We start from the raw sequence: 24911 nt of genomic DNA on the forward strand, positions 1-24911 counted from the left end.
AATAACAATAAAACATTGCAGAATAGAATACAGCAAAAAGAAGAGCAAAACAATAGAGAGAGATAGAGAACAATAAAACAACAACTATTTTTATATATATATATATATATTTTTTTTTTTTTTTTTTTGGGGGGGGGGGGGGGGGTTTTACACTTTTATTTGTAACTGTAACTGTGAAGGTTCGGTTCCAGGTTCGGGTCTCTCAAAATGCGATGGCATCTTGGGAGACCCTGTGAAAGTATGTCCTAGTCTGTGCAGTGCTGTACCCTATGCTAAAACTCCACTAGTGTATGGTAGCATTCAAAACATTCACCAATGCAAAGACCAGGATTGCCAGGGCAGGAAGGACAATAATAGAGGGTGTCACGCCTATATCCGTGCTTGCTACAGACACAACATCTTGTTTAACCTCCCTGGTGGTATGATTCAGTCTGGATTTAGGTGCTGAAAGCGGTACACTTATTTTGCATGGAAATTTGGCGTCTTATATTGTAGTCCTGTAATTCTTAAGCCGCGTACACACGGGCGGACTGTATGGCCTACTTAGTCCGTCATACAATCCGACGGACAGTCCGTCATACTTTCGAATGAACGGACTTGACCACACACGGATGCACAAACAGTCCGTCGAAAGCTTGCGTGATGACGTGTACAGCACGTACGACGGGACTAGAAATAGGAAGTCCAATACACAGCAATGCACCCTTCCACCGTGTAAATCCTTTCTGAGCATGCGCCATTCTTAGTCCGTCGAACTAGCCTACTGACGAGCGGATTGTCCGCTGAAACCAAAGTATGATGGACAGAATTTCGAAAAATCCGAAATACTTAGTACGCCAGACTGCACGCTGAAAAAGTCCGCTGAAGCCCACACACGAGCGGACTGTCCGCTGAAATGTGTTTCGACGGACTAAGTAGGCCATACAGTCCGCCCGTGTGTACGCGGCATTAGGAATAACTCTCTTAAATATGTTCAAACCAGAGTCTAGCAGACATTCCGGGTATGATAAAGTTTATAATATAATAAAGAATAAATAAAAAATATTCAATAATGTAATCAAATCCTAAAACACTGAAAAAGGGACACTTTTTGGTTGCTATTGACAATCTCCAAATTCCAGGCAGAAAAAACAGTATTTATAATATAAAAGTGCATGCAGGGCACTGCACAGACCACTAGGGACAAAGGGTGTGTGTAATTTTGTAATACAGTACTGTAATCTGTAAGATTACAGTGCTGTGTGTGTTTTGTGTACTTTTACTTTTTTGAATTCGCCGCCGTTCTCCGCTCCCGTGCGCCGTAACGCCGCAGGGAATGGAGCTCGGCGGCATTCGGCACTGTGAATCGAGCGGAGGACAGCTCGATCACACCGCGCGGAGGACATCGCTGGATCCAGGGGACAAAGTAAGTAACTCTCCCTGTGTCCTCCCCTGCATCCAGCGATGCGATCCGGAGTCTGGCTCGGGGTTACCGCTCCTATCAGTAAAATCCTAACCCGAGCCAGACTTGGGATTACCGCTAGGGGGGTTAAAGGCCTCTCTGGGTAGGGGTACTCGGGAGGACATACGGAAAATGCCTCTCATGCAGCCGGTTTACTGCATTTGGATTGGGAAGATGAGGTGGAGCACCATGTGGAAACAGAAGGGCTCTGATGATCGCTTCCTGGAATTTAAGGAAGGATCCAGTCCATCCTGAAGCTCTGTATAGCACAAGCCAATTGAAATAAGTATACAGACACTTTTTTGTACCAGCGTCTGGCCTTACAGGCAACTAGGTACGGCGCCAACAACTGGTCGTTGAGGTCCACCCCTCCTATATTTTGATTATATTCGTGGACACAGGGGGGTTTCTCCACAACACCAGTCGCCATAGGAATTTGGACCGTCATGTCTGCATGAAGGGAGGTAAGAACGAAAACATTCTTATTTTCCTTCCACTTCACAGTGAGCAAGATATTACACTTCAAGCAGACTCTCTTCCCCAGCCTAAGAAGGGAATCTACAAGCCTCTGGGGTAAGCCCTGGCGATTAGATCGTACAGTGCCACATGCACCAATCTGATGATCAAACAAGTGACTAAAAAGTGGCACATTCGTGTAATAATTGTCCACATACAAATGGTACCCCTTTCCGAATAAGGGTGACACAAAGTCCCACACAATCTTGCCAGCGCTCCCTATGTAATCTGGGCAGTTTGGCAGCTCTACATGACTATCTCTTCCCTTGTAAACTATAAAACTATATGTATAGCCTGTGTGCCTGTTACAGAGGTTTTACATCTTGACCCCGTATCTGGCACGCTTGCTGGGAAGATACTGTTTGAAAGACAAGTGGCCAGAAAACGTAATCAGGGACTCATCAATACAGACAACTTGATGGGGAGTAAACAAGGCTGCAAAATGTTGGTTGAAGTGGTTTATGAGGGGCCAAATTTTGTAGAGTCGATCGTATCCAGGATCTCCATGAGGATGACAGAGTTCATTGTTGTTGAAGTGCATGAACCGCAAGATCTGCTCGTATCGTGCCCTGGCCATGGAAGCAGAGAACACAGTATATGGTAAATTGGGTCAGTGGACCAATATGACTGCAACATACTCAGTTTAACTATGCCCATGTCAAGGGATAGGACCAGAAAAGTCTTAAATTCAGAAACAGTAATTGATTTACAATCTCTGGCAAGGGAGGAATGGGGATTAGCGGCAATGAATTGACATAGAGCATACAAATTACTTTGGTCCACAATAGATCTATAGAGATCTTCCATGAAAAACAGTGCATAAAAATCAAGTGACGTAAAATCAACTGTTTCCACCTGAATTCCGGGTTGGCCAGTGAATGGGGGAAGTACGGGTGCTGCAGAAGTGGTGGGCTCCCAATTACGATTGGCAAATTCTGCAGGAAGGACACTATGGGCACGACGGGCCTGTCTTTGTCTTCTTGGTGGCAGCGGGACACTACTTGTGCTTGCCACCTCACCAGCTTGAACTGCACTTATGGGACTCGTTACCTCACCACGTGATACTACAGTACTGGATGTACGACCAGGGTGAACTAGGCCGCTGATGCTTGCCAGTTCACCAGAAGGATGAACAGCACCAGTACTTCTCTGCTCCATATGAGAGCCCTGTGGTTCTTGCACCTCAACAACAGCAGAAGAAGATCGGGGTCTGGTACGCCTGACCTTGGCAGGGACCACAACTCCATCATCAGAGCTATCTGTCATGGAGCCGCTGTCCTCTACAGGATCGTATTCTGAGCCTGAATCTGATAGATGAGTGTCTTCCTCTTCACTATTTGTTATACTCAGAAACGCGTAGGCCTCTTCACTAGTGTACCTTCGATTTGCCATTATTGGCTCTAAATTTACTGGTACACTAATGAGGCTCACAGGCAAAAAAGCTCCTAGGCTGTCAACAACTGTATGAAACGCTACCAGAAAAAACTGTTAGCGATCGCAGGGATCAGGCCTGACTTTGCTAATGCTGCATTTATGTGTTTAGTGTTTTGTAAGTGACAGTGATCGATCGATACTGCACTTAGGTGGGCTGGGCTGGGTGGAGGGGCAAAACACAGGTGCTAGCAGGTCTCTGGGCTGATCCCGCTAACACTGTGTTTTTGGGAACCCTACACTGCTGGGGATGCTAGTATAGATCTGATCAGATCAGATATTGATCCGTTCAGGCACTATACCACTAAGGGAGGTGTATACGGTGTGTATGGGTGTTAGCGGTACTGGCACTAATCTGACGCTGCCTGATATAAAAACTGATATCACCCGCCAGAGGATCAGAGGGTTGAACCTTTATTGGATAATAAATGGCGGGTATAAAAAACAAACTAACTAACCAGTGTCGCCCGTAACACTTATACGTGATCACTGGTGAATGTGTTAACTAGGGGGCAATCAGGGGTTTGTCTATGAAGAGCTGAACCAAAATTTTTACTCTCCAGTTCTATCCCACTCCCCTGCTATGCCCCTTTTGAACACAGCAATCTCTACGGGGACAGTGCTGCACATCATTACAGGACACAGTGGAAACTGAGCTGGATGTGGCTGTGCCAGTGGCTTTGCTGTGTAGGACAGAAAACATAAGCAACTAGGAACCGTCTGCCTGCTGTTAACCATTGCAAAAGAAGCGCCATTCGGGTTACTAACATACAGCAAGAAGGTGGAGGAATTCGGTACAGGGTGCCTACAGGTGGAGATACTACATGCCCGTAACCCCCTAGGGGGACAGGAATCTGGTGAGTGGGGACCCAAAGGGGTGCGAGCACAGAAGTCACTGGATTTATGTGGACATGAAAGTCACCTCGTTCTTTCTGATTCATCTGGAACTTTATAAGATATTGATTGAACGCTTTGCATATATACTGCAACTTAATAGACATTGAGCACCTTAATGCAATTTTGAACACTATTTGTTGAGATGTCTTGTAATTTTTTTATAATTCTTTCATAATTCATTTTTTTATGGATTTTTTATGAATTATTGCCCTTTTAGGCCATTTTTTGTGTTTTTTGCACTTTTTATACCCTCTTGCACTTTTTGCACTTTTTTGCAATTTTTTTGCATTTTTTTTGCACTTTTTGCACTTTTGTGCACATTTTTTGCAATTTTTTGCACTGGTTGTTTGCACCTCTGAGATAAAGATCTGGATCTACTGCTATATGTAACACAATAGCCCCCCTTTCTTTCCTTACGTGGATATTGTAGATATGTGGACACACTAAGGCCTTTAAATAATTTTGTAAGAAGGGTTATATTATTAACATACATAGTCACCTTTTTAGCTGGAAATATTTTCATTATCATAATTTAATTTATTCTGTACACCTGATCACTTTATATTTATTTGTAGTGGCATGCCTCTAGTTTAATGTACATAATTTGTACGCACTACTTACCTCCGGTATAACATATCCCATATATACTATATCGATGGGGTGTGTATATAGGGGGTATGTAGGAAGCGTGTGAAAATTGGTATTAAGGCATCTCTTTTTGGGGATCTTGATTCCAAATACCCCTCTTTTTTCCCTCTCTCCATCTCTCTCTTCTGGGTTATTACTCCACTCCCAGTATCTAGTGCATATACACCTAGCACTGTGGTTTGGTGTATAAATTAATTCTATCTTCCTTACATTGTAAGTCATCTTTGGACTGGGGAGTTTAATTTGTATATTACAAAGTTTTTTGCCTTAGGGCATTGATCCAGGTAAAACATCTTGTTTGGTACAGGTAGCGCCTGTACCTGGCGCTATAAAAAGCTGACGATGAACCTAAATAACTAACAGGCTAACTAGCGTCACCCTTGACACCAATATGGCGATCAGAAAAATGATTGATTAGTGATACTGGCAACAGGGAGTGAAAAGGTTAACTGGGGTGGTCAAGGGGTTAAACCTTTATTGAGGGGGTTAGGGGGGTACCCTAGACCTAAAGGGGCCTACCACTAATTTCCCTAACACTTATAGCAGTCACAAAATGACACCAATGTAGTGATCAGTAAAAAATAAACTGCTACTGGTGTCACTGTGACAGAGGGTGCAGGGGGGTGATTGGGGGTAATTTGTGTGCCTATGTGTACTAATGTTAGTGTGCTGTTGGTGCAAACTCACATTGATGTCTTCTCTCCTCGGGAGCTGGAACGAAAAGGCTCTACGAGGAGAGATGACATCACTTCCTCTGCTTCTGTTTACATTTCAAGCAGAGGAAGCTTCCCATTAGTCAGGAGCGATTGTGAGGGAGAGGCCATAAACCAGTGGCCTCCCCCTCAGGATGGATCGTTCCGGCAATGATGCCGACCCCCCTCAGGCACCGTGGGGTGCGCGATCGCTCCCACCCCCACCCCCACGTGCATGCGTGGGAGAGAAGTAACATACCCATACGTTACTCTGCCTGCACGTGCCATTCTGCCACAGTATATCTGCGTGAGGCAGTCGCAAGTGGTTAACTACAAGATAGAGGTTTCTGTAGGATTATTGACTTTTATACAACACATTACAAATCTGGTTGTCTTGGCCTGATGAAGTGACAATGAAGGTTACTTACATTTTCCTGTGTAGAGTGTACCAGAACATCAGTTTGATGCATTTAAATTGCACTTGGGAAAGCTAAACACTGCTGGATATGAATGAATGAATGAATGCAGGGGCGTAACTATAGGGGGTGCAGCAGTCGTGACCGCAACTGGGCCCTGTGCTGCAGGGGGCCCATGCAGCCCCCTCTACATATGGACGGCAGCAGCATAGGCAGCTAGGGGTACCAGTGCACCATGCACACGGGTGGCTGGAGGTGGAGGGTGACTAGCAGAGCTCCATGCTCGACTATCGCACTGGCTGCTTTTTAGTTGTGCATTCCCCACATGACCTGTGTCCTCGGCCGGCTCCTCAGAGTACCCCCCCCCCCTCCGAGTCCGGTCCACACTGCACTGCATACTTCTCTCCTGGGTAAACAAACTTTAAGCACACAGATGCAGTGCAGCCCTATGAGATCCGGCTCCCGGAGGACACTGCAGGCTTGTCTGCCAGCCCCCCTCCTCCCCCGTCATACACAGATAATGAAGGGTCTTTCTGGGAGATATGCTAATCACCTGTCCAGCACAGTGGATGGAGCCCAGGCCAGCATTGATGAGTGCGCTGCCTGCCGCTTGGTCATGGTGAGTGAGAGGACCCCATCCCCCACACACCATTACATACCCCCTCCATCTCCCCCTGGGGACAGGGGCCCCTTCTCACGTGGGGACAGGGACCCCTTCTCACCTGGGGGCAGTAACTTCATCTGCCCTGGAGAAAAGGACCTCCTCTCTTCTGGGGACGGGGGCCCCAATGGGGCACCTAAAAATAAAAAATAAAAAAAAATACTCATGCCAGTGGTGGAACTACAGGGCTCACAAAGGTCATACCTGTGACCACGCCCTGGAGTTCCACCGCCGGACTCGGAGGGAAGGGCCCTGGCTGGGGTTCAGGGGGGCCCTTCGTGGTTTCTTGCATTGGGGCCCTGAAGGTTCTAGTTACGCCACTGAATGAATGAATAATTTGTATAGCGCACAATGCGAACTGAATCGCCTCAAGGCGATGTGAAGAGCTTTGTTGTCCAGCTTCTAGAAGAGGAAGATCTTGAGTTTTTTCCTGAAGACCTGGTGGTTTCCTTCCAAGCGGATGTTGGTTGGTAGAGCGTTCCATAGCCGTGGTCCTTGGACAGTGAATCTCCGTTCCCCCTTTGATTTGTACCGAGATTGGGGAACGAGGAGGAGGTTTTGGTTGGATGAACGAAGACTGCGGTTGGGAGTGTAGGGTTTTATTTTCTCGAGTAGGTATTGAGGAGCGTCTCCATGCATGCATTTTTGGGTGAGGCAGAGGGTCTTGAATGTGATCCGATTCTTTACGGTTAGCCAGTGTAGGCTCCTCAGGGAAGGGGAGATTGATTCCCAGGGTTTTTTTCCTGTTATCAGCCTTGCCGCCGTGTTTTGGATAAGTTGTAAGCACGCAAGTTGATATTGGGATAATCCTATGTAAGTAGAGTTTGCGTAGTCAAGTCGTGAATTAATGACTGTTCCAACTACCACTACTTTGTCCTTCTTTGGGATGAACGGGATTGGTCTGTGTAGCAGGCGGAGCAGATGGTGAGAACCACTGACTACTGCTCCTATTTGCGCATTCATTGACATTTGTGAGTCAAAAGTGACCCCGAGACTCTTTGCCTTGGTCTTTGGGGAGATGGTCTGCCCAAAAATGGTGGGTGGTGTCCAGGGGATCTTGGTTCGGGAATTATGGTTTTGCGTGTAGGATGAGAAGCTCTGTTTTTTTAAATTACAGCCTTACCGTGCCCATAATCACAGCCTTACTATGGTCAGTGCCTGGATTAAAAGCAAAACAGCAGAAAAGCAATACCCAATATTCTAAGGAGGGCTGCAAGACCTTTTTGACACTACCATCTCAAACTGTCGGTATCACACTTTGAAGACCGAGACACCAGAGCGCAGGAGAAGTTGTCTTTTCCAGTGCCTGGATTACCCACAGCAGGCATCCCCCGCTGTGTCTCGGAATTCAGTGTGAAAACTTTGGCGGTGCTGTGACAAAAGTCCCACCCTCCTCTTAGACCAGCTCGTGTGATAGATGCAGTGTTCTGTCTATCGCACAAGCTGGTCTAGGAGGAGGGCAGGACTTTTGTCACAGCGCTGCCAAAGTTTTTTACACTCAGCTCCGACCGATGTGTGTAACTCACGTAGTGGAGGAGGAGGGGGAGGAGGAGGGAGGGGAGCTCCTCCTGTCACCCATACTCCATTCGGCCACTCGGACTGCTCTGTCTGTGGCTGAGTGACAGACGCAGCCGGGAGATCGCCCGGTGCTTGTGAGGGACCGGGAGCCTGCACCCAAATGTGGGAGACTCCCACGACTCGCTGGAGAGTTGAGATGTTTGTAAACAGCAAAAGAAAATCCTGTAAATGGTTGGCACGCTGGTAGTAGCAGAACAGCGATAGTTTGAATGCTACAAATGGCCTTTTTTTGTTTGTTTTTTAAACCCTAGCCCTGGAAGAAATGGAGGTGCTGCTCACAACAATCAGGTTTCACTTTTAAATAAAGTAAGGAGTCTGGTTGCTATGGTGAACATTCTTGTTTTTGTAGTTTCATAGTTTTGTACAAGTATCATAAATCAGTCCCATTTTCTTTTTAAACTAGTTTCCAAGCCATCCTACCTTTCTGTACACCATTCCAGCTGGGATTTAATTTTTGTGGACCTCCTGATGTGAGTTAAACATTTTCATGAATGTGTCCAGGACAAGATAGATTATGTTGGCTGTGCACATTTAACAGCATACAAGGTCAGCTATAGATCACATCGGCTGTAGTAATCCAGCCAGGACTGCAGGAGCTAAGCTCAGTCTTTCATTATTGCAGCATGCCTTAAAACAGCAGTGTTTGAAATTTTAGGGAATATGTCTGGTCTTGGCTATGAATTGATTACCATTGATTCAAAGGGGGGAATGCTTACTGCAGCAATAGAAAGGGTAAAGGGGTGTGTGACTTTTTATCCTGGTGACATAAAGTCATTAGGTAAATGACAAACCTTACATAGGAAATCCTGTGGGGTCAGCCTCATTGGATGCAGCAAGGATGAGACAAATACCAATCCCTGGAGCCCCGAATCATGTAGATTCATTACATGACAACTTACATCCCTATAAGCTGCTGCTGGATAAACACACCATGCAATAATATGTAACCTTAGAGGTGGTTCTTCCATTGGGTAGACACAGTCAAAACCTAAGGGAGTTTAAGATACATACAGGGGCTGAGATTGCTGACCTTCTGATGCATGCTACTTTTTGTCTGTGATGCTGGTTAGAAAGTGTTAAGTGAAACTAGCTAAAATAAAAAAGTAATAAAAAAAAAGATAATTACCTCTCCTACTGTAAATTTCTGCTGTATTAGAGACATTTGGGGTAATTTACGAAAAGGCAAATCCACTTTGCACTACAAGTGCACTTGTAAGTGCAGTCGCTTTAAATCTGAGGGGTTGATCTGAACTGAGGGGAAGCTCTACTGATTTTATCATCCAATCATGTGCAGCTAAAATGCTGTTTTTTTTATTTTCCTTGCATGTCCCCCTCAGATCTACAGCGACTTTACTTCCAAGTGCATAAAGAATCTTCAGAATCTAACACCTCTGGGTATGTATAATTTGTGGTGCCCTGCTGGGCTCAGTGATTCCTCCTATCAACTCTACTCCACTACATGAAATGAAAAAGTCCATGCTGCACACAATCTTCAAGGCCATAAAATAACTGGTAGATGCATGGCAGTGGTGATACTGCAGACACAATAAATAGATGCCAGCACAACACAGATTAGTGACAGGTGGTGAAACTTTATTTGTACTGTATAACATCAATGGCATTTTGGGCTAATGGGGTACAGTGGTGGCAGGGATTGATAGGCACATTGGGGACAGGTTACATTAGGGATAGGCAGGCACATTGGGGATGGGTAGGCACATTGGGGATCGGCGGGCACATTGGGGATCAGCTGGCACATCAGGCAGGCGGAGAGGCTGTGGTGGGCATCTAGCAGCATCTCCTCCTGTGTCCTCTTCCCTTCTGAGATCACAACGCCTCCAGCTGTGTGTCTCCTCCCCTCCTCCTAGGCGTCCAATAGGATAGCCTGACCTTTCAGCCAATCAGGAAATGGGTAACAGACCAATGATTCCTGACTGATGGATAGGCGATTCAGTGTTAGAAAAGCAAATATTAATTTTCTTTTCTTACACATCTGGGTGGGCTCCGAGCGCAATGCTTTGCACTCCGAGTCCACCCTATTTTGAAGCCTATTAGAGCCTATGGCTCTAATCAAGTGCTTCAAAATACACACCAACCGCTGTTTTTCATGCAGCCTGAAAGGGGTTGGACACATTAATAGGGGGTGGCAGCGGTGGCCATGGATAGATTTATGCTATGCATGAATCTATCCATTAACCATATAGAGGGGTGGCATGATAGAGGGGACGGCACCCGTGAGCCCTTAATGGACATGGCGCCACTGGGGGTACTACATGGCCATGAAACCCTATTGGCCCTATATTGTTCAAGTAAAGTTTCCACCACTTACCACTGATCTTTGGTGTGCTGGCATCTATTTCCTCATTACAGTCCCGGAAGTATCACTGGGCGACACCGAAGACTCTTTAGGTGAGTTATTTTTAATACAGCAGAGATTTGCAGGGTGTCAGGGAAAATATATTAAAGAGGAGCTCCGGGTTCCCTCAAAAGGGAAACTGGCAGTAAAGCCTTGCAGCCTCACAGCTGTCTTCCTACTACACATGCGCAAAGCATGCTGCAATTTGTGAATGGGCTGCGGGGGGAGGAGGGGGTGGCAAAACTAAGTACCCACCCCCCCCCCCCATAAGCTGCCAGATGTGGCAGTGGAGGAGGGGGAGGCAGACAAGCGGAGCTTAATGTTTTGGGTGGAGCTCCTCTTTCTTTGCAGAGGACACCGTTTTTTCTTTTTATGTTTTAGCTACAGAGTGGCTTTTAGCACTTTGAGCCATTGATACCAAAAAGTGCGCAAACCAGAAAAGTCAGAGGAAATTCAGAACACCTGATATGTGTGCTTTTTCTGGGTCAGTGACTTAGAAATTTCTAACACCATAAATTCAGCATTATAATTATAGCCAGGCAAATATTAGAGGGCTTGGCAACGCAGCCTCCATGCTCTTACAATATAGAGCTCACTTAGGTACCACAATGGGTAAAGATACCACCTAAAAAATAAAAAAAAAGAGAGAAATGTTCTACAAACACAAATTAGACAGATCACACTTGCCACTTTAAGAGAAACCTTTGCAGTTATAAATATGAAAGCTGAAATTGATGTGTTCATTCTTAAAACATACATCAAACATAAAGAGTGATAATACAGAGGGGGGATTTGCTAAGGCTACATGGATGCAGGAGCAGAACTCCGGCCAAAAACTTTTTTCCATGTTCTTGTTGCTGATCTCCTACCTTCACCAACTATGTCAGCCATGTTCTTCTGAGCTCTGTAGTTCCTCTGCAATAGCCTGCTGAACTTGCTGAAAAACCATTATTGGCTGGTGATTTCCTGTTTGTAAGACCGCTGGCTGCTATCCCTCCAGTAACCTCAGCCAGCGGTCTGAGATGCCCCCTTGTAGTCCTTTGAAAGCGAGCAGGGAGTTCTATTTCCGCCTGGCTTTCTGTAGTGGGCGAAAGGGTCTCACAGCCCCTGGTCTGTACCTCCCATAGAGGTGGTGTCCTCCTACTGTGATAATCTGCACTGGTGGTCTCTGACACACGGCACTGGTGGTCCCTGACATTTGGCTCTTCTGGTCCCTGGCATTTGGTTCTTGTGATCCCTGACATTCGCCACTGGTGGTCCCTGAAATTCTGCACTGGTGGTCCCTAACATTTAGCTCTGGTGGTCCATGACACTCTGCACTGGTGGTCCCTGACATTTAGCTCTGGTGGTCCCTGACATTCTGCACTGGGGTCCCTGACATTCTGCACTGGGGTCCCTGACATTCAGCACTGGTGGTCCCTGACATTCAGCACTGGTGGTCCCTGACATTCGGCACTGGTGGTCCCTGACATTTAGCTCTGGTGGTCCCTGACATTCGGCACTGGTGGTCCCTGACATTCGGCACTGGTGGTCCCTGACATTTGGCACTGGTGGTCCCTGACATTTGGCACTGGTGGTCCCTGACATTTAGCTCTGGTGGTCCCTGACATTTGGCTCTGGTGGTGCCTGAAATTTGGCTCTTGTGTTCCCTGATATTCGGCTCTTGTGGTCCCTGACATTCGGCACTGGTGGTCCTTGACATTCGGCACTGGTGGTCCCTGACATTCGGCACTGGTGGTCCCTGACATTTGGCTCTGGTGGTCCCTGACATTTGGCTCTGGTGGTCCCTGACATTTGGCACTGGTGGTCCCTGACATTTGGCACTGGTGGTCCCTGACATTTGGCACTGGTGGTCCCTGACATTCTGCACTGGTGGTCCCTGACATTCTGCACTGGTGGTCCCTGACATTTGGCTCTGGTGGTTCCTGACATTCGGCACTGGTGGTCCCTGACATTCGGCACTGGTGGTCCCTGACATTTGGCTCTGGTGGTCCCTGACATTTGGCACTGGTGGACACTGACACGTTGCACTGGTTTGAATTTATAAGGCTGTAACCTATCATACCGTATGTTATGTATGGCTTGCTGGCTGCAGAATGAGGGGTGTGATTTTTGGTGAAGTGGGTGAGTTCACAATTACATGTACAAGCCTAATGTACCCTCCCACGTTCATTCCCATCCCAAGGATTCATGGGAAATGTAGGCTGATTACAGTTAGAGATATAGAAGAGGATATGATGCAATCACTATTATAAGAGATCCCCCCTGCCAGTAAAGATGATGCATCTTTTGAATCACAGAGCTGACTTCCTGAAAATTAAATCAGACAAATTTCTTAAACGGTAAAAAAATTCACAAATGTAATAACTGTTTAGTGTTTTGTGTGACAGGTGTACTAATGGGGGATTTTTTGAAAATCCTGGAGTTCTGCTTTAAAAAACGTTGCTTCTACGGGAGTTTTGTGTTCTGCCTGTAGTAGCAGCTCAATGTTATCCTATGTGCCCATACACATTAGGACGATTACAAGACAATTTCGAGCTTGACATTTAGGCTGGGTTCACACTGCTGCGGCTAGAAGACCCGGATGTGATTCACACCGCACTGCAGTGCAAATCACATCCGATCTCTGTGCGATGCGAGTTCATCCATACAGATAGTATGGCTGAATTCGCATCGCACCCGCTCCAAACTCGCACAGGACCCTTTTTTTGGTCCGCAGAAGAATCGGATCGCATGGGTGTTCACACCATGCGATCCGATTCCTGTCCGAGTTTGCAGAACGCACTGCGATATGCGAACTGATCTGGGGGTGTCATTAACGTTTCACTGACACTCCCAGCAGTTCGCATAGGGCAGTGTGAACTGCCGGCAGGAGGCATGCGATGCGGGAACCCGCCGCGGATTCGCGGCGTTCCTGCATCGCTTCAGTGTGAACCCAGCCTTAGGCTGCATTCACACTTTAGCGTTTTGAATCGCGGTCATATTTGCCACAAATCTGCCCGCTATTTGAAAGCCCGATGTGTGAATGGCAAATCGCAGAACTTGCATTTGAGATGCCATTGATTTGAATGACACCTCAAATCGCGGCGCGGGTCTACCGCAATTGTCGCATTTGATAAATCGTGCTGCAATCGTGGCTACGCACATTGCGGGAAGCATTTCACCCAAAAGTAGCTCCTGAACAGTTTTTGAACGACATGCTTTCCGTGATTGAAGCGCGATTTATCAAATGAATGGCATCTCAAATGGGAGTTCCGCAATTTGTCATTCACACATCAGCACTTTCAAATTTCGGGCAGATTTGTGACAAATCTGCCCAGGATTCAAAATGCTGAAGTGTGAATGCAGCCTTGAGGCAGGGAAAAATCCCATCTGGTTTGCTTTTCTGATTGGAGTTTACTGGCAGAAAAAAACCTAAAACTCTCCTAAACTCGTCTAAACTTTGTACAACAAGCGTCCTATGTGAGCGTTTTTTACTCCCGGCTTACTGGCCGCTTCTATTCATCTGCCCTCTCAGTAGGTGAAGCTGGAGTATTGCTTCTATGGGCAGAAGATCCATTTTAATTTTTATTCATTTGTTACAAATCTGGATGCAAACAAACTTATTAACTAAAGAGAAAAGGTAAAAGCAATAAAAAAAAAGAGAGAGAAAAGGGCAAACAGTGCAAAACTTTTTAGGGACTGATCAGGAGTCCTTTACACTGGACTGGTTTCTACATACTGGCATCTGTACTTTACACATCCTCAATACTATCTGCATTGTTTCATTGAACAAACCTCAATGTGGATTGGGGGGGGGGGGGTACCACTGTATAGAACAAGGACTCAGCAAACATTCTACTTGGAGGAGTACATGTTCCAGCATATCCTTCAGCTCGTGGCTGTAGAATGTAGCCCACCTACCTGTAGCATAGCACCCTATTTTTTGCATAGTATAGTAGCGTGCCTTATTACTCTGGAAGGGTAGCTGTCAGTTGTAGTCCCTCGCCAGCTGCTTCTGCTTTATTGGGGGAATCCATCTTCTTTCCATCGTCCTTAGAATAGCTGTACAGGTTATTTGTAGTCAGGGCTGTGAAACAGTACAGAGAGGCAGGGGAATTGTACTTTTCGTTAATTATGTATACAGAGAATTAAGTGTTTGGCTTGTTAAGTGTAAAATGAATTACAAACGGTAAATGTATGGTACAAATAAATGTCTGCGGGCTGATTTACCTATATAAGTCATGCGCTGCATTGGACCGATCAGATCCTGTATAGAACATCCATAGTGCTGTATGTGCCGTGTGTTCCTGTTTATTAATAGATCACACCTTTACCTACAATGCAGAGGAAGAGCTCCGCCTTAACTCTTACCGTGCCGGTGCGCTGCACAGCTGCTCACTATCTGCTGTACTTAATAATGTGACTGATTAATGACAGTGTAATCTCGTGCCTGGAGTAATTAATTATATAATTATCGAGATAGGCAGAAATTGGGGCTGAGATATATCAGTTTATTCACTAAAGATGCTTAACTATGGCAGTGATGAATTTATACTGGGGGTGATTTACTAAATAAACCATTTTCCTTCTGGGTAAAGCGAGCCTGGGTTCCTTTCATACACCCAGAGAAATGAAATCCTAAAAAACGATGGGATGTTGGACACAAGCACAGGTTCGCTTTACCTTGGAGGTATATCTGTAAATACAACATGTATGTCCGGCTCTGTACAGTCACAGGGCAGGTATAATGACTAGGTTGAAATCTGGATTTTCTGCCTTATTTAGCACACTTTCTGTACCCGCAATGTGTTACAAATAATCTCTCCTTCCATGTGTGTCACTGCGATAAATAAACACATTACAGGGGACCAGAGAGCCAGGTAGACACTATTTACTTACCCGGGAGGATTGAATGCACGGCAGTCTGCACACACTGATAACAGGAACATGTGTAGACAAACATTGGATATGGGGACACTCTATGGGGATGTCATCGGTGCTGGACTCTCAAATAATACAGTATATATAGGTGTGTGTGTATATATATATATATATATATATATATATATATATAGGTAGACGATGCGGGGACACTTAATGCAGAAGCCATCATGCTAGGCTCTCTAATAATCTAACAAGACTATATAGAGAGGAGAGAGAGACAGTATGTATATATATATATATATATATATATATATATATACTGTACTGGGGACACTTTATTGCGATAATAAGACAGTATATATAAATGTACGTGTATATATATATATATATGTATATATATATATATATATATATATATATATATATATATATATATATACACTATGGAATTTGCTGGGGACACTATGAGATGTCGGCGTCCCGGCCTCTGAAATAAGACATATATAGATAGATAGATAGATAGATAGATAGATAGATAGATAGATAGATAGATAGATAGATAGATAGATAGATATACTTTTATAGATAGATAGATAGATAGATAGATAGATAGATAGATAGATAGATAGATAGATAGATAGATATACTTTTATAGATAGATAGATAGATAGATAGATAGATAGATAGATAGATAGATAGATAGATAGATAGATAGATAGATAGAAAGATAGATAGATAGATAGACGGTGCTGGGGACACTATTTAGATGTCATCTATGCTGGACTCTCTAACAAGGGACACACTGATCTGATTTCTCTAATAGAGCCAGATAAAGATGATAATAATGATATTACTAATAAAAACAACAACAACAATAATAATACTAATATTGATGATGATGATGATAATAACAACTATAATGATGATATTAATAATAATCGGCCGACTTGTAGAGGGTCACCTGGGTACAGAGGTGTCCTCTCTCCGGATACACTAGAAGACAACGGCTCTTTATTGTGGAAATCGATCTTAATATATTGATACAACATGTGTACATATAATTCAAGTACATTTAATACACAACAGGCTCGTGTACAGGGCTAACACACCAGGACACGGATCCCCATTTACAAGGAAAAAAAGCTGATGTTTATTTCAGGTGAGTTGAATAAGATTTAAAGTTACAGTCACATGGCTGAACATGGAGATCCTTCTCCTGAATGAGCCCCATTGAATACACAGAATGGAATATAGAAAGTATCCACGAAGTTTTCATGTTTCCTGATAAAACACAATCTTAACAGATGAAATTCGTTTATTTCTTTCTCATTGATCTCAGAAGCAGAATATTGCTGGGTAATAATCGGGGTGTATAATATAAAATACTCTGCTGATCAGAGTCCTGCTCTAAGCAGTTTGGTGATAAAGGGAAGATAGGAAACTATTGTACTGTTGGACAGACTTTAAGGACAGGACAGTGCTTATCCTTCTCATCCATCCATCCCTGTGCCCAGCCATTCTCCCTACTATACTTTCTATACTGTAGCAGAGAAACTGTCCTGAGATTCAGTGATTAGATCGACCAGGCAGAGTCCCATAATCTTAATTAAACGTGTCCTTTGCACTTTTCTTCAGCTCCAGAATATTGTAGCCGGGATTAGTTGAGTCCAATAATGAAATCCAGAACACAGAATGCTCTTCATTAGCGATCTGTTCGGTGGGGAAATGCAGAGCGATGGAGAAGACAGCCACCAGGGGGCGAAAGAGCGCTGCGGATAGGCTGGAAGCGGCGCTGTGTGGCTAGGCTGGAGAAGGAAGGACACCAGGGCACAGAAATGGGTCTGAATGAAATGTGCAGACCCACACACCCCAAATCTGCCAAGGTCACAGAGAGGTCACACTGACTTTGGAGTGGGAGAGGGAAATAAAACACTCGGGGAAAAAAAACAAACCAAACTGACACTGTTTGGAGAGGTTCAGTGTGAGGAGGGGGCAGGGAACTGGGTCTGATCCCCATACTGAGCTACGAATATACATCCACACTGACCAGCCCACCTAATGTATACATTTTACATGTCATCCGATGACCAGGCCAAATAAACATTTCTATGGAGCAGGGGAAAAGGGAAAGAAATCTTAATTATGATCACTGATAATAATTAAATCTCCTACATAAAAAAATAAAATAAAAGATAAAAGCACACACTGAGATAATAAAGGAGAATTGGGGGTCTTGCATGTCTAGTACAGATCACATGGAAGGATCTATGCAGAAAAAACACATTTGTCCTATTTCTAGAGCTGATCTTATTAGACTTTAAAAAGAATTAAAATAAAAACTTCTGCAAAGTAACAAGCACAATTATTAGAATTATCAGTCAAAGGACAATTGTTCCCTAAGAGGATTCATACACAGACAGAAATATATATATATATATATATATATATATATATATATATATATATATATATATATATATATATATATATATATATATATGTATATATATATATATTTTTTTTTTTTTTTTTTTTTCCTGTATCCATTTAATCCAGCATGACAACGGCCATCTGCAATGAGGAAAGAGACTCTGGCTATTTGTTTTACCTGTCCATCGCCAAAGGGAAGCCCGGATCAGATCCGTTTTCTCCTCTTTTTCTCAGTTTAATGGAAAGTGTCCTGTTGAAGTCTGAGTGGCTCTTTCATTTGTCCCTGTGTTAGAGACCTAATGCCCAGCTGCTGTTGTCACAAGGTGGTTTTAAGTGGCCCGCTGCAATTGTCCCCGGCTCTTGTGAGGAAGATCTAAGCTCCGGGGCTGTTTGCATTGTTTTAGTGTTCTGCTAATGAATCCACACACAGCTGGAGCCCTCACTCCGGGGCAATGGGAGCTGTCACCCCACCACTGACCCCCATCTAACCCCCAGAGCTGACACTTCACCGGCTGTTAAAGCCATTTGCAGCCAAGCCAACTGAGCACCGCTCTTGCTTTTATTTTACTTAATAATAATGATAATAATAATAATAATGTGTGTGTGTGCGCGCGCTTTATATTTTAACACTTTGCAGACCAGACCCTTTTTTTAAACGTGATTGCATTTATTAGATTTTACAGGACACGTCAGATTAATAAAATATTTTCTTATAGGAAAAACAAATTTCTGTCATTTTGTGGTCTATTATTTGTGTGGATGTTACAACATCTGATCTGCCAGTAACAGTGATCATAAAATACTTCGATTAAAAACAAAACAAAAAAAACCCTCTTTATTAGCATCTTTAGCGGCGATAGCACACAACCTACATAGGCAATAACAGCAGATCCGATTTTCTGTGACTACAGCCGACATTATTCTCACTATTTACAAAAATATATATTTTTTTATGGCAATGGAAATAGATTTTAATATCCAGAACAAGTTGCGAAGCTCTTTAGTAGCGCTAATTTGCAATGTGCAATTAAAGTGAGTATGGGACAATGATACAAACCCTCAATTGTTATAGATGTTTACATACTGAGTTGAGAAAATATATATACATTCATATATCTATCTATCTATCTATCTATCTATCTATCTATCTATCTATATATATATACATTTTAAGCGTGTCCATTGGCTTTTATTCAGTTCATTAAATTATTAAAAATTATTAAAAAGCAATAGTGTTGCTTATCACGAGATACATTTAGTTGTCAGACATTTATATAAATGAATACTAAAATGAAGATCCAGTATGTACGGTAGCATCATAGGCAGATATGTTATTTTTTTTATATACATCATTTATGTGTATATATATTTGTTTATAGATATGTGTTTTTATATATATATATATATATATATATATATATATATATATATATATATATATATATATATATATATATAAATTGGTGTTGTTGTGCGCTGATGTAGGTATGTAGGTAATTAGTGTATATATTTCTATATGTGATGGTGTGGAAGAATCCAGCACTGTGCACTCAGTAGTATTATACAACATCTGAATTGTGAAGATGATTCTATGAGATGTGGATCTGTGTTAGAAATGGGATCATGTTCATATGGACAGTCGGTGTCGGTATTAGTAATAGACTCACCTTGGATCCGAAACCCTTTCTTCAAGTTATTATTTCCACTTTTTTTTTTTTTTTAAAGCCTGCTGTGGAATAACTGTCCATTCCCCAGCCTTGTGCGGAGCCCAGCGAAGCTAAAGCAATGCTGCCTGACCCCCAGCGCCTGCAGTAGCCGTGGCGTCCCCTCCAGCCGGGGCTCCCTGTCCCAGGCGGTGCTCGCCCTCTCCATCCCTGGCACTGGCTGTCAGGGTTTTTTGCTCAGACATCTATGTTTAGGGTGGATTCAGCCCGAGCAGCCTAACCCTTTCCCCGCTGGAAGCAGCAAGCCAGGTCACTTTAAATCACGTCTGCACCTAATGAGAGCCTGGTGGTGTCAGTGGTGTCGGAGGATTCCCACCCTGGACTGTGCAGGAGGAAAGTGACCCTCATCAGCTGGAAGAATGCTGCCATTTTCCTGCCACCTCCATGGCATCCAACATGTTAAACTCACTCATTAACTAAGATTCCTAATTCTTTTCTACTTTAGAAAATAGCAACTGCTGTGATGATTACTGAGATGGGGCATTAGAGGGGCCATCAGTGTACAATGTGAAGGCAGAGCCAGCCCCCCGCCCCCTGCAAACTTCAGGCCCTGGCCATGATTGATGGGCTCCAGGACTTGTGGTAATTGACTGTTCTGAGGTCTAAAGCAGGTTTCACTTCCAGCAAAGGGATTGGGCAACAAAACCGAGAGAGGCACCCCTCCCCCTCCCTCTGAGAACCTCTGGGTGTTTCTGCTTCTCCTGGAAACGATGGCTGGCTGCTCGGGGGTGCAGCATTTTACTTCATTTAGTAAATAGCCCGGCTGTCATTAGCACTGCCATTAGCAAGTATTAATACCTGTGCACACATCACACCACAAAGGAGAGCCCGGGGATCACACTCACCTCTGGGCTGTAGGACAGGCTGGTTGTGGAATGTCACTAAATATAGGGGGAAGTTCAACACCCAATCATGTGCTACAACAAAATCCTGTTTGAGTTTTATTTCCCCTGCACATGGCCGGCTATGCAAAGCCAATGCACATTCCTCTTATTTACTAACATACACTTTGCCTATGAACATGCACTTTATTACACTTTTCTGGGTACATATCCTCTATACCTAATATAATAAATCAGCCTCACTCCTGCCTTCTAGAGATCTCACTCAACTCTGATGGATCTTGGCTAAACATTTGATCATTGATAGATACACACAGGGCTGGATTTACTAAAGGCAAATAGGCTGTTCATATTGCAAGGGGAAGTTGCATTTTGCAGGGAAATTTTCACCAGAGTTTAGTGCATATGGTGCATGTACCCAATAACATGCAAAATGCTTCAATTTGATTGGATGATGGTGGTCAGTAGAGCCTCGCCTCATTCACCAAGTCCTGCATTAATATCCTTACAAAGTGCAACTTCCCTTATAAAGTGAGTGAAGAGTACTTTAGTAAAACAGGGGTTGATTTACTAAAGCCAAACAGACTGGTGAAGATTTACTAAAATGGGTGCACACAGAATCTGGTGAGGCTGTGCATAGTAATGAAACAGCTTCTAGGTTTTATTGTCAAAGCTTAATTGAACAAGCTGATTGGTTACTATGCACAGCTGCACCAGATTCTGTGCACCAATTTTTACTAAATCTCCCCCACTGTTCACTTTGCCAGGAAATTTTCCCTAGCACGTAGTGAATGTGGTGCAATTTCACTTTGCTAAAATACCCAATCCCAGGCAAGGAAAATGGAAAAAATAATGTTACTTGTTTTTGATTGGGCGATGATAGTCAGCAGGGCTTCACTTCATTCACAAAGCTCTGGGGGTAATTCCCTTTCAAAATGCATCTTCCTTTATTCCAATCAAATTGAAGCACAATATTGTATTTTAATTTTCCTTGCCTGTGACTGAGTTTTTTTTTTGTTTGTTTTTTGCAAAGTGAAATTACACTTCATTCACTAAGCTCTGGAGGAATTTCCCTTGCAAAGTGCATCTTTCCTTATAAAGTTCTATATTCAAATCAAATGGAAGCACAATGCTGTCTTTTCATTTTCCTTGCCTGTGACTGAGTTTGTTTTTTTGGAAAAGTGAAATTACACTTCATTCACTAAGCTCTGGAGGTAAATCCCTTGCAAAGTGCATCTTCCTTTATAAAGTTCTATATTCCAATCAAATGGAAGCACAATGCTGTCTTTTCATTTTCCTTGCCACTTGCTGAATTTTTTTTTTTTTTTTTTTAGCAAAGTGAAATTACACATCATTCACTAAGATCTGGGGATAATTCCCTTACAAAGTGTATCTTTCCTTATAATGTTCTATATTCTAATCAAATGGAAGCACAATGCTGTCTTTTCATTTGTATTGCCTAGGACTGAGTATTTTTTTCTTAGCAAAGTGAAATTACGTTTCACTGACTAAGGCTGGATTCACACCTTTGCATTTTTAGTGCTTTTTGCATTTTGCAGATTTGCACTACAGAACATGTTCCATAGGAAACCATGTTAAATGGACAGCAGTGCAAATCTGCAAAAAGCACTAACAATGCGTAGGTGTGTATCCACCCTAAGATCTGGGGATAATTCCCTTACAAAGTGTATCTTATCTTATAAAATTCTATATTCTAATGTAATGGAAGCACGATGCTGTCTTTTCATTTAGCCTGTGACTGAGTTTTTTTTTTTTTTTTTTTTTTTAGCAAAGTGAGATTGCACCTCATTCACTAAGATCTGAGGCTAATTCCCTTACAAAGTGCAACTTCCTTTTTAAAGTGAAAAGTCTACTTGACTTTAGTAAATCCACCCCATGGTGTGTCATCCATTTCTCATGGTGTCACCTTCACTTCCTCCACCTTCCTGTGACCTCCCGGCTGTGACAGCCCCAGGCCAGCAGCAGGGCAATGTGGAGGAAGATCGCAGGCGATGTGATCGCCGTACAGAAGAGCGATAAGAGTTTCCTCCTGCGCTGGGATCGGACGAGGACTTTGATCGCACGTGTGTTGTGTCCTGGCACTGATCGGGTTAATGGGCGAGCAGTGCCATGCAATGCAGGGGAATGAGCCTGTGCCTAGGATAATGAGGGCTCAGGCTTGGCTGCTGGAAGGATGGCCTGTGGATGTCACCTCCCTCCCCTTCCCTGCCTCCCTACACTCCTGATTGCACGGCGCCCATCACATCGCCTCCTAGTCTCTGCCTCCTCCATGTGTCTGTGCGGTAGGACTGGCTCTGGCTCCCTCTACTTCCGGGTTCCGTCATTTTCATTCTCCCGCCGATCAGCTCCACAAACTGAGCCTCTTGTATAAGCCAGCAGCAGCAGCCAACCTGCCAGCAGTCACTCATCTGCCAGAGACAGGCTGCAAAATCCCCTCCACCACCACCCAGCTCCTCACTCCCTGCACACCCAAGCACTTTGGACTTTTTTTTATTGCTTTTACTTTGTTACTAAAAGAATATTTTTGTATTTATTTGACTTTTTTTTTTTCTTGGTATTTTCTTTTTTTATTTTAGTTTATTTGGATCCTGATTTTTTTTTCACGTGTCATTGGGGGAAAAAAATAAAAGAGACAGAGATCTATAGGGAGCTGTCAAGAGGAGTTACAGAAAGATAGAGAGAGAGAGAGAGAAGGGGCTGGAAGATCCGCTGCTCATCTTCATCACGATCACCACCTTCATCTTCCTCCTCCTCTTCTGCCACCATCCCTCATTCAGCACCTTGACATGCTCTGCCTCTGATTGACATCTGAAGTGGCGGAGCGCCATGAGAGCCCCCAGCCTGGGTACATGTGGCTCTGCCCTGCTGGGCCGACACTGAACTCCTAAACTTGGGACACTTCGCCACTCAGCACCGCGGACCACAAACAACACCTTCCTCTATAGCCGATCTCATTGTAGAAGGAGAGATTGGCCTTCCCGTGCAGCATGCTTGTATGATTGTCGGTGTGTCGGCTTGTCGGAGCCGGGGAGAGGAAGGAGAAGAAGAAGAACGAGCTCTGCTGCTGGATCGCACAAAGAGAAAAGAGAGAAACAATTTGTCCGCTTTGCCCCCTCACCCCCCCACCCCTCGCCCCCTTTTCCCTTCCCAGCAGCCCGGGACACGGAGACAGCACTATAGGGCGTTTATTGATGGCGCAAAGGGTAGGTTTAAATGCCCTGACACTCAGCAGAGCAAGGCTTGCATGGGGGGTAACTGAGCCCGGGTGGGGGTGCCACCGTTTACCATTCAGGATGTATATATGTGTGTGATAATAAAGGATGGATATGAGTGATCAGTGCTTTGTGTGTCTCCTGCACGCCTCTCTCCTCTGTCTCTGACACATACACACACCTCTCTCTTCTCTCTCTCTCTTCTCTCTCTCTCTCTCTTCTCCCTCTCTCTTCTCCCTCTCTCTTTCTCTCTCAGTAGTCAGTGTTTTCTCTTCCTGCTGCCCTGCTTCCTCATGTCAGTCCTATCCTCCAGCTTGATTTTTGCAGCTTTTCCTAGCAGTCGCCGTCCTTCCATCTGCTCATGTTCTAGTTCCTCAGCGAAGAGCTTGCACTTCTTTTTTGTTCTTTTGTATATTTTTGGATGAGCAGTAAAGAGCACGCACACGCCTCAATGTTCCTGGTAACTCTTCAGCCTCCTCCAGTCGGGGCTCTTATTTATTTATTTATTTATTTATTGCCCTGGACTTTTCCCAATCAACACTTTTTTTGTGCTCACCTTTTTATCTCTTCATCTTATTTATTATAATTATTATTATTATTATTTTTTTAATTATTATTATGTTTTTTTTCTTCCTTGTCAGGCCTCTTACAATGAATGCTTTTAGTTTGTCTCTTTATCTCACATTCTTTTTTGTTTATTTTTATACGATTATTATTTTTCTTCCTACTCAGGCCTTGCACCTCAGAGCTTTTAGTTTGCCTCTTTCACAAATTTCTTCCCTTTTTTTGTTTTTGTTTCTGTTTTTTTTTTTTTTTGTATTTTTCTGTCTTTTCTTTCTAATTCTTTGTCTTTCTTTTCTCTGGCAGTACGATGAGTTACCGCACTATGCCATGGACGGAGTGGGGGTGCCAACCTCCATGTATGGTGACCCACATGCCCCTCGACCTATCCCACCGGTACACCATTTAAACCATGGACCCCCTTTACATGCCAGCCAGCATTATGGGACTCATGCCCCCCACCCCAATGTTATGCCCACCAGCATGGGGTCTGCTGTCAACGATGCCCTTAAACGGGACAAAGATGCCATTTATGGGTAGGTACTGCTAAAATCGGGCGGCATGTTAGCAGAAGCATAGTCAGATCGGTGCTTCCATATACACATGTCAGATAAGTATA

The 24911-nt window shown here is 43.9% G+C and overlaps 1 protein-coding gene across 6 annotated transcripts in view; it reads left to right on the plus strand.

Annotated features, from left to right (window-relative positions):
* The first annotated feature begins 22802 nt into the window (after window positions 1–22802).
* Window positions 22803–24911, plus strand: part of MEIS2 (Meis homeobox 2) — a 199073-nt gene continuing 196964 nt past the window's right edge. Inside the window, exons 1-2 of one of the 6 annotated variants that reach the window (XM_077464762.1) lie at window positions 22803–23722; window positions 24599–24828. In XM_077464762.1, the coding sequence (XP_077320888.1) occupies window positions 23711–23722; window positions 24599–24828 (242 nt within the window). In that variant the 5' untranslated portion in view covers window positions 22803–23710. Of the gene's footprint in view, window positions 23723–23906; window positions 24192–24598; window positions 24829–24911 lie in introns of those variants that run through there. The other 5 variants (XM_077464763.1, XM_077464760.1, XM_077464761.1 and 2 more) reach the window with 5 other exon arrangements.

Source organism: Lithobates pipiens, unplaced genomic scaffold (genome assembly GCF_037356315.1).
Source record: "Lithobates pipiens isolate NorthernLeopardFrog02 unplaced genomic scaffold, aLitPip1_a1.2 Scaffold_30, whole genome shotgun sequence".
NCBI lineage: Eukaryota > Metazoa > Chordata > Amphibia > Anura > Ranidae > Lithobates > Lithobates pipiens.